This window comes from Canis lupus, chromosome 14, assembly GCF_011100685.1.
Source record: "Canis lupus familiaris isolate Mischka breed German Shepherd chromosome 14, alternate assembly UU_Cfam_GSD_1.0, whole genome shotgun sequence".
NCBI classification, from domain to species: Eukaryota; Metazoa; Chordata; class Mammalia; order Carnivora; family Canidae; genus Canis; species Canis lupus.
Genome location: NC_049235.1, coordinates 13,858,723 through 13,869,645, shown reverse-complemented (window position 1 = coordinate 13,869,645; position 10,923 = coordinate 13,858,723). Strand labels below are relative to the sequence as shown.

At 39.4% G+C, this 10,923-nt stretch overlaps 1 protein-coding gene across 8 annotated transcripts in view; it reads right to left on the bottom strand.

Annotated features, from left to right (window-relative positions):
- Positions 1 to 10,923, bottom strand: part of RUNDC3B (RUN domain containing 3B) — a 168,928-nt gene that overhangs the window by 41,653 nt on the left and 116,352 nt on the right. For all 8 annotated transcript variants that reach the window (XR_005369349.1, XM_038556690.1, XM_038556695.1 and 5 more), the window contains 2 exons: positions 10,229 to 10,397; positions 9,154 to 9,311 (listed from right to left, as the gene is read on the bottom strand). Coding sequence is in view for 7 of the 8 variants with exons in the window: in XM_038556690.1 (XP_038412618.1) it covers positions 9,154 to 9,311; positions 10,229 to 10,397 (327 nt within the window). In the remaining variant the exon portion in view is untranslated. The remainder of the gene's footprint in view (positions 1 to 9,153; positions 9,312 to 10,228; positions 10,398 to 10,923) is intronic.

Here is a 10,923-nt window from a genome sequence, read left to right as displayed (position 1 = left end):
AATATTCTAATTAAAGGCAATGAAATAACATCCAAACCAAATCTGTACCCTTTCTTGTTGTAATATGTAATTTCCCATTACCACTCAAGAAAGTAAAATACAATATAGTTTTACCAAACTATTTGCTATCTGTTTTTTTCTTTTCTGGATGCATCTTCTTGATTCTTTTGGGTTTATACAGATAGCAGAGTATGCAATATATTTTAGCATTATTTTAATTTACTATCTTTTTTTTGTGGTAAACAGTTTTATTTTTTTTTAATAATAAATTTATTTTTTATTGGTGTTCAATTTACCAACATACAGAATAACACCCAGAGCTCATGCCGTCAAGTGCCCCCGCAGTGCCCGTCACCCAGTCACCCCCACCCCCCGCCCTCCTCCCCTTTCATCACCCCTAGTTCATTTCCCAGAGTTAGCAGTATTTATGTTCTGTCTCCCTTTCTGATATTTCCCACACATTTCTTTTCCCTTCCCTTATATTCCCTTTCACTATTATTTATATTCCCCAAATGAATGAGAACATACAATGTTTGTCCTTCTCCGACTGACTTACTTCACTCAGCATAATACCCTCCAGTTCCATCCACGTTGAAGCAAATGGTGGGTATTTGTCATTTCTAATGGCTGAGTAATATTCCATTGTATACATAAACCACATCTTTTTTATCCATTCATCTTTCGATGGACACCAAGGCTCCTTCCACAGTTCGGCTGTTGTGGACATTGCTGCTAGAAACATCGGGGTGCAGGTGTCCCGGCGTTTCATTGCATCTGTATCTTTGGGGTAAATCCCCAACAGTGCAATTGCTGGGTCGTAGGGCAGGTATATTTTTAACTCTTTGAGGAACCTCCACACAGTTTTCCAGAGTGGCTGCACCAGTTCACATTCCCACCAACAGTGCAAGAGGGTTCCCTTTTCTCCGCATCCCCTCCAACATTTGTTGTTTCCGGTCTTGTTCATTTTCCCCATTCTCACTGGTGTGAGGTGGTATCTCATTGTGGTTTTGATTTGTATTTCCCTGATGGCAAGTGATGCGGAGCATTTTCTCATGTGCATGTTGGCCATGTCTATGTCTTCCTCTGTGAGATTTCTCTTCATGTCTCTTGCCCATTTCATGATTGGATTGTTTGTTTCTTTGGTGTTGAGTTTAATAAGTTCTTTATAGGTCTTGGAAACTAGCCCTTTATCTGATACGTCATTTGCAAATATCTTCTCCCATTCTGTAGGTTGTCTGTCTTGAGTTTTGTTGACTGTGTCCTTTGCTGTGCAAAAGCTTCTTATCTTGATGAAGTCCCAATAGTTCATTTTTGCTTTTGTTTCTTTTGCCTTCGTGGATGTATCTTGCAAGAAGTTACTGTGGCCGAGTTCAAAAAGGGTGTTGCCTGTGTTCTTCTCTAGGATTTTGATGGAATCTTGTCTCACATTTAGATCTTTCATCCATTTTGAGTTTATCTTTGTGTATGGTGAAAGAGAGTAGTCTAGTTTCATTCTTCTGCATGTGGATGTCCAATTTTCCCAGCACCATTGATTGAAGAGACAGACTGTCTTTCTTCCAGTGGATAGTCTTTCCTCCTTTATCGAATATTAGTTTACCATAAAGTTCAGGGTCCACTTCTGGGTTCTCTATTCTGTTCCATTGATCTATGTGTCTGTTTTTGTGCCAGTACCACACTGTCGTGATGACCACAGCTTTGTAGTAAAACCTGAAATCTGGCATTGTCATGCCCCCAGACATGGTTTTCTTTTTTAAAATTCCCCTGGCTATTAGGGGTCTTTTCTTTTTTTTTATTTTTTATTTATTTATTTATTTTATTTTATTTTTATTTATTTATGATAGTCACACAGAGAGAGAGAGAGAGAGAGAGAGAGAGAGGCAGAGACACAGGCAGAGGGAGAAGCAGGCTCCATGCACCGGGAGCCCGACGTGGGATTCGATCCCGGGTCTCCAGGATCGCGCCCTGGGCCAAAGGCAGGCGCTAAACCGCTGCGCCACCCAGGGATCCCTAGGGGTCTTTTCTGATTCCACACAAATCTTAAAATAATTTGTTCTAACTCTCTGAAGAAAGTCCATGGTATTTTGATAGGGATTGCATTAAACGTATAAATTGCCCTGGGTAACATTGACATTTTCACAATATTAATTCTGCCAATCCATGAGCATGGAATATTTTTCCATCTCTTTGTGTCTTACTCAATTTCTTTCAGAAGTGTTCTATAGTTTTGAGGGTATAGATCCTTTACATCTTTGGTTAGGTTTATTCCTAGGCATCTTATGCTTTTGGGTGCAATTGTAAATGGGATTGACTCCTTAATTTCTCTTTCTTCAGTCTCATTGTTAGTGTATAGAAATGCCACTGATTTCTGGGCATTGATTTTGTATCCTGCCACACTGCCAATTTGCTGTATGAGTTCTAGCAATCTTGGGGTGGAGACTTTTGGGTTTTCTATGTAGAGTATCATGTCATCAGCGAAGAGAGAGAGTTTGACTTCTTCTTTGCCAACTTGAATGCCTTTAATGTCTTTTTGTCGTCTGATTGCTGAGGCTAGGACTTCCAGTACTATGTTGAATAGCAGTGGTGAGAGTGGACATCCCTGTCTTGTTCCTGATCTTAGGGGAAAGGCTCCCAGTGCTTTCCCACTGAGAATGATATTTGCTGTGGGCTTTTCGTAGATGGCTTTTAAGATGTTGAGGAATGTTCCCTCTATCCCTACACTCTGAAGAGTTTTGATCAGGAATGGATGCTGTATTTTGTCAAATGCTTTCTCTGCATCTAATGAGAGGATCATATGGTTCTTGGTTTTTCTCTTGCTGATATGATGAATCACATTGATTGTTTCACGAGTGTTGAACCAGCCTTGTGTCCCGGGGATAAATCCTACTTGGTCATGGTGAATAATTTTCTTAATGTACTGTTGGATCCTATTGGCTAGTATCTTGTTGAGAATTTTTGCATCCATGTTCATCAGGGATATTGGTCTGTAATTCTCCTTTTTGGCGGGGTCTTTGTCTGGTTTTGGAATTAAGGTGATGCTGGCCTCATAGAACGAATTTGGAAGTACTCCATCTCTTTCTATCTTTCCAAACAGCTTTAGTAGGATAGGTATGGTTTCTTCTTTAACCGTTTGATAGAATTCCCCTGGGAAGCCATCTGGCCCTGGACTCTTGTGTCTTGGGAGGTTTTTGATGACTGCTTCAATTTCCTCCCTGGTTACTGGCCTGTTCAGGTTTTCTATTTCTTCCTGTTCCAGTTTTGGCAGTTTGTGGCTTTCCAGGAATGCGTCCATTTCTTCTAGATTGCCTAATTTATTGGCGTATAGCTGTTCATAATATGTTTTTAAAATCATTTGTATTTCCTTGGTGTTGGTAGTGATCTCTCCTTTCTCATTCATGATTTTATTAATTTGAGTCTTCTCTCTCTTCTTTTTAATAAGGCTGGCTAATGGTTTATCTATCTTATTAATTCTTTCAAAGAACCAACTCCTGGTTTTGTTGATCTGTTCCACAGTTCTTCTGGTCTCGATTTCATAGAGTTCTGCTTGAATCTTTATTAACTCTCTTCTTATGCTGGGTGTAGGATCTATTTGCTGTTTTTTCTCTAGCTCCTTTATGTGTAAGGTTAGCTTTTGTATTTGAGTTCTTTCCAGTTTTTGAATGGATGCTTGTATTGAGATGTATTTCCCCCTCAGGACTGCTTTTGCTGCATCCCAAAGATTTTGAATGGTTGTATCTTCATTCTCATTAGTTTCCATGAATCTTTTTAATTCTTCCTTAATTTCCTGGTTGACCCTTTCATCTTTTAGCAGGATGGTCCTTAACCTCCACGTGTTTGAGGTCCTTCCAAACTTCTTGTTGTGATTTAGTTCTAATTTCAAGGCATTATGGTCTGAGAATACACAGGAGACGATCCCAATCTTTTGGTATCGGTTGAGACCCAATTTGTGACCCAGTATGTGGTCTATTCTGGAGAAAGTTCCATGTGCACTTGAGAAGAATGTGTATTCAGTTGAGTTTGGATGTAAAGTTCTGTAGATATCTGTGAAATCCATCTGGTCCAGTGTATCATTTAAAGCTCTCGTTTCTTTGGAGATGTTGTGCTTAGAAGACCTATCGAGGGTAGAAAGAACTAGATTGAAGTCACCAAGTATAAGTGTATTATTATCTAAGTATTTCTTCACTTTGGTTATTAATTGGTTTAAATATTTGGCAGCTCCCACATTCAGGGCATATATATTGAGGATTGTTAAGTCCTCTTGTTGAATAGATCCTTTAAGTATGAGATAGTGTCCCTCTTCATCTCTCACTACAGTCTTCGGGGTAAATTTTAGTTTATCTGATATAAGGATGGCTACCCCTGCTTTCTTTTGAGGACCATTCGAATGGTAAATGGTTCTCCAACCTTTTATTTTCAGGTTGTAGGTGTCCTTCTGTCTAAAATGAGTCTCTTGTAGACAGCAAATAGATGGGTCCTGCTTTTTTATCCAGTCTGAAACCCTGCGCCTTTTGATGGGGTCATGAAGCCCGTTCACATTCAGAGTTACTATTGAGAGATATGAGTTTAGTGTCATCATGATATCTATTCAGTCCTTGTTTTTGTGGATTGTTGCACTGAACTTCTTCTTAAAGGGGAATTTTAAGAGTCCCCCTTAAAATTTCTTGCAGAGCTGGTTTGGAGGTCACATATTCTTTCAGTTGCTGCCTGTCTTGGAAGCTCTTTATCTCTCCTTCCATTTTGAATGAGAGCCTTGCTGGATAAAGTATTCTTGGTTGCATGTTCTTCTCATTTAGGACCCTGAGTATATCCTGCCAGCCCTTTCTGGCCTGCCAGGTCTCTGTGGAGAGGTCTGCTGTTACCCTAATATTCCTCCCCATAAAAGTCAGGGCTTTTGTCTCTTGCTGCTTTAAGGATCTTCTCTTTATCTTTGGAATTTGCAAGCTTCACTATTAAATGTCGAGGTGTTGAACGGTTTTTACTGATTTTAGAGGGGAATCTCTCTATTTCCTGGATCTGAATGCCTGTTTCCCTTCCCAGATTAGGAAAGTTTTCAGCTAGGATTTGTTCAAATACATATTCTGGCCCTCTGTCTCTTTCGGCGCCCTCAGGAACCCCAATTAAACGTAGGTTTTTCTTTCTCAGGCCGTCGTTTATTTCCCTTAATCTGTCTTCATGGTCTTTTAATTGTCTGTCTCTTTTTTCCTCAGTTTCCCTCTTTGCTGTCAACTTGTCTTCTATGTCACTCACCCGTTCTTCCACCTCGTTAACCCTCCTCGTTAGGACTTCTATTTTGGATTGCATATCATTCAATTGATTTTTAATTTCTGCCTGATTGGATCTAAATTGTGCAGTCATGAAGTCTCCTGAGTCCTTTATGCTTTTTTCTAGAGCCACCAGTAGCTGTATAATAGTGCTTCTGAATTGGCTTTCTGACATTGAATTGTAATCCAGATTTTGTAACTCTGTGGGAGAGAGGCCTGTTTCTGATTCTTTCTTTGGAGGTGAGGTTTTCCTTCTAGTCATTTTGCTCAGTGCAGAGTGTCCAAAAACAAGTTGTATTGGGAAAAGGAGAAAAAGAGAGAGAGAGAAGGAAAGAAAAGAGAAAAAGAAAAAAGAAAAAAGGAAGAAAAAAAGGAAAAAAGAAGAAAAAGAGAAAGAAAAAGAAAAAGGTGGAAAAAAAAGGGTGGGGGAAGCAATCAGAAATCAAAAAGAAAAAAAAAGAAAAAGAAAACACGGGGTGTATCTTCTGATTCTGTATACTTTAAGTCTCTTGACTTCCCCTGGAACTTGTCCCTCTAGCTGGTCTTCTGGGGGAGGGGCCTGTTGTGCTGATTCTCAGGTGTTAGCACTTGGATGAGCTGCTCTGCCCCCCTGCCTGGTGCAGGGCTCAGTGGGGGTTATTTACCCCGTGAGGCCGTAAGAGGAACAGCCCCAGTGGTTGCTGCAGCTCTGGACACCTGGATTCAGCTCCCGCAGGAACTACTCCGTCTGCAGGGCCTGGAGGCTCCGGGGCGGGGCCGCGGATCTGCTCAGCTGGGGCAGGAGCGTCCTTGGGGTCCTGGGCCCTCCCGGCCTCTGCCTGTCCCGGGGGAGGCGGGATCCTGGGCTGTGTCCCGGCGCCCTGTGCTCCGGCGCCTGCGCTGTTGGATTCGCGCTCCCGGGCCACGCAGCCCCCTCCGCGGAGCCGCAGCCCGAGCCCCCCGAGCTGCTCTGGAACCGCGCAGCCCCCTCCGCACGGAGCCTCTTCCTCTGCCCGAGCCCCTCCGAGCTGCTCCCGGGGCCCCGCAGCCCCCTCCGCGGAGCCGCCGCCCAAGCCCCCCGAGCTGCTCCGGGTCCCGCCGTGCGCGCTGCAGCCCTTAGGGAGCTCGGCGCACTCTCCTGGGGCGCAGGTGTCTGTTAGTGTCCCCGGGAGCCCGAGGGCATCCCCGCCCTCCTGGGTCCTGCTCCAACTCCCCGCGAGCCCCTTTCCGCCCGGGAAGGTCGGTGCAGCTCCTGCGTCTCCGGGACGGGGCTCTCCTGTCCTGGGGACACTCGCCCCGGCCTCAGCCCGGCTCCTCGCGGGGCCCCTCCCCCTTGGAGGCCTTTGTTCCTTTATTTCTTTTTCCCCGTCTTCCTACCTGATAGAAGCGCGAACTCTTCTCACTGTAGCATTCCAGCTGGTCTCTCTTTAAATCTCAGGCCGAATTCGTAGATTTTCAGGATAATTTGAAGGTTATCTAGGCAATCTGGTGGGGACAGGTGACTTGGGGACCCTACTCTTCCGCCATGTTGCCCCTCCTCCTTCTATGCCTAATAAATTTTAATCTTCTCAGGGCCCCTACTACAATCTCAGGATTAACAAAGAGAATTCCAGTGTCCAGCACTTCTTGCAGGCCTTTCTAACTGCTGATAAAAAAAAACCTCAGCAAGGAAAGAAGGAAAAAAATGTTCACTTTCCTTATAGTCACAAAAGTGCCCAGAGTATTCTGTACCTTACAGATGATCCAGTTAATGTAGTGAGAACTGTGAAGATTCTCAAAGGAATATATCTTACTCTTCTTCAGTATCCTTGTGTTTTTGTTTTTTGTTTTTTTTTTACAAAGGCATCTTGTAAGACACCAACTAACCTGGCTAAGAGTGTAGCCATGTTATATGAAAGTAAATCTTTGACCCTAAACTCAAGAAAATAGGCTAATTCTGATGGGTGGCCTTCAGTATTTATTTTTTGCTCTGGTAATATTTAGTTAAAATCTCCTTAGCGGCACTAAGAAAACTCTTATCAATGACACTCTTCTATCATAAAAGTATTCTAAAACTGTAACTCAGATTCTAAAACTAAAAAGTTGGGAGTCTTTTCCTTTAAATTATTAGAAGTATAATAAATGTGATACATTTTAGCTTTCAAATGAAAATATCTCTTTGATAAAATAAAAACTGATTTTACAATTTTTTTAAGTTAAAAACACTGAAACAAACTACCAGTATCAACAGCAAAAGAAAAATTTAATTATCTTCTTACTCTTTTAATAATAGATAAGTAACTAGAAATCTCTATTGTTTGGCTCTTGATATTTTTCTCCCTGCTTACAGAACCAGAGTTTTGGAAGGTATTAATCTACTCAATGAGTGATACTCCATAGGACACTCTCAGTGAAATATTAGGAAAAAATAAGAAATAGTATGTGTACATAATTCTTTTCATCAAGATACAAATTCCTAGAAAATATTGAAGTTTTATGTTTATTAATAAAAGATTTTTTTACTTAAAGAAGTCATCTTTCATGTTTACTAGGTCTCAAAGGATCTCCTTGGAAATTACTTGTTAATCACAAAAGGAACCACAATAACTATACAGAGAAAAAAAAATACCTTAACCAAATGATTAAAATTAAATCTCTGTAATAAAAGGCCAACAGACTCCATAGACCTCTGGATATGATATCCACAACACTTATGCACACACCACTTATATTCCAAACACAAATGGATAAACTCATTCTAATCACAAGGAAAAGCAAACCAATTCGAACTGAGGGACATTCTATAAAATTACCAGCCTGCATTCTTTGGAAATACCAATCTCATACAAGACAAAGAGTGAGAAACTGTTCTAAGTTAAAGGTAAGTAAAGAAACAAACCACCAAATGCAAAACATGATTCTGGACTGGATCCTGTACCAGAAAAACAAAAGCTGTAATAGGAGACATTACTGGGCAATTAATGAAATTGAAATGAGTATGGATAAGATGAAAGTATTACCCTGATTTAAATTTCTTACACTGATAGATGTGATTATATAAGAGATTATATTTGTCCTGAGGAAAGACACAAATGAAGTATTATGGGGTAGAGAGTTGTGATGTATGCAGGAGGGAGAGAATTATGACCAAATGTGGCGAAGTGTTGAGAATTGGCAAAACTAAGAAACAGCCTATAGAAATTCTTTGCTCTATCCTTGCAACTTCTCTAAAATTCTGAAATTATTTCAAAACAAAAACTTTTAAAATTATCCTTTAAGATTAAATAAATATTAATGTGGGAAATTTTCACCATAAACAATTAATTGATAAAATCAAGTTTCACAAAATGGTATGATTTATACAAGGGCTTTAAATAGTGACAAATTATGGAGCTTATACCAGAGCGTAGATCAATACATACCTTTCTTCAGTAAAAAACAAAACAAAAACAAAAACAAAAACAAACAAAACCCAAATCTGCTATGGAAAAAAGCTATACTGGATGGTGCTAAGTGATATTCTGGCACACATGGTAACAAACATTTCATCATCATTGTACTTTGAATGATACTGGTCTTATATAACATCTTTTGAATCAATCAATCAATCAATCATTCAGTCAATAACTAACTAAATACTTTTTAAATTATGTATATGCATTTGAAAGAATATACATCAAGTTATAGAAGTTAACTCTGGGTAGTACACAACTGAAGATAATTTTTATTTTCTTTCTATATTTTGTAAAATATCTGTAATGAGAATATGGATTACTTTTATAATGAGAAAAGGAAAAGTAAACTTTTAAAAAAGAATAAGGGAAAAAGAACTTAATAGCAAGAAACCAGACTTCTTGGAATTTGAATCCTATGTCAAAACATGACATTTTCTTATGTCTACATACTGCCAAGATTTTCCTAAAAGGATCTTACTTACAGCTGATCTTGAAGCTCCACAATTATATATTCTAATTGTTCCTTTTCCAATTTATGGGCCAGATCAGAATCTTCGATCCTCTGAAGTAGTATCTTATTCTGGGAGACAGATTCAGACAGCTGGTTCTCTCGAAGTCGTAAGAGTTCTTCAAGATAACCCTGAAAATACAGCATCAACAAGATAAAGCAACTGCAAAATTCTAATGTATATTTTGAAGATAAATACTGAGTAGGTTAAATGCTATTCTTTCCATATCATAATGAAATAATCTCAAAGTATTGCTGATGAAGTAGTAAAAAGATCATTTTAAATGAATATAAAAATTTAATGTGTATTTCCTATCCTTAAAGCCATTCCCTGATGTTCAGTAAGATATGTTTACTGGAGGTGGGTAAACTGGAAGTTTGCACCTTTTGAACCCCTTTACCCATTTTACTCATCTCTACCATGTTATAGATTCCTGGTGAACAGTTTCTTCTTTTTTTTTTCAAAGGCAATGTATTTCTTTAGTCTTAATAATGCTTTTGCTTTAAGGTCTATGTTGAATGATATTAATATAGAATTCTTTTGTTTCATATTTGACTGCTTTATCTTTATCCTCCTAATAAATGCTAAAATCCCAAACATATAACTGAAACCACATACAGAAGAACAAATGACTTATTTTTAATTTAATTGAAAAGTTTTTAGAGGGTGAGAGGGACAGAGAGAGACAGGGAGAGAGAGAATCTTAAGCAGGCTCATGCTCAACATGGAGCCCAACGTGGAGCTCAATTCCACAACCATGAGATCATGCACTCAAGCTGAAATCAAGAGTCAGATGCTTCACTGAGCCAACCAGGTGCCCCTAAATGGCTAATTTTTATATTAAAACATAAAATTAGAAGAAGATGAACAAACAAAAGCCTCTTTTAAGACCTTCCCTGATTTTTCATCAAGACAAGGACAATTCAAGAACAGAAAGGAAACAAGCAGTGGGTCAGCACTTACATTCAGGTAAGAGATCTTTTGGCAGTGACAGTCCAAAGACAGTAACAAGAATCAAATGAAATGAATTTTGGCAACTGATAAATACCTTCTGTTCCAGGGTTAGCTGATACTTTTGTTTAACTCTCTTACACTTGTTGAACCAACTATTCTCATCCATGATGAAAGGAGGCCCGACATTTTCTGGAGTGCTGCTTTCACTACCACTGCTTCCCAAAGTCCTCAGCTCTTCCTCATCACTGCTGATACTGTCAGAACTGGGAAGATTAAACATTTAAAAATAAAGTTAGTATGTTTTACTCCATTAAGAAATACTTCTCTATTTATTAAGCTACTGGTGAGCAAACTCCAAAATATTTAGCACTCCATATACAATTATAATAATGATACTATGAAGACTTTAGCTTCCTGAAAAAAATGACAATCTAGTATAGACTGCCAACTCCCTCTCACACAGTCAAGCCTTGAGATGTTACAGAAGTTCAAATGAGGCTTACAGACATAAGGAATTAACACAAGAACTGTGAGAATGTTCTGAGGAGAGAGAAAAGATTTCCAGATAAGTGAACCAGAAAACCTAGATGTTTTAGAAAGAAATTTCTGAGTTTTTTCTGTCTCAGGTAGAATCACTGCCTGTCCAGTATCCACTGCAGTGCAGACAAACAGCACTACCAGCCTAATGTCAGTGAGATATAATAGGTTAGTGTTTGAGGTCAGCTCAGCTTTAGCAAAGAGAAGACAATAAGAGGTTCAGAAAAACTAGTCACTTCTAAGCATTTTCCA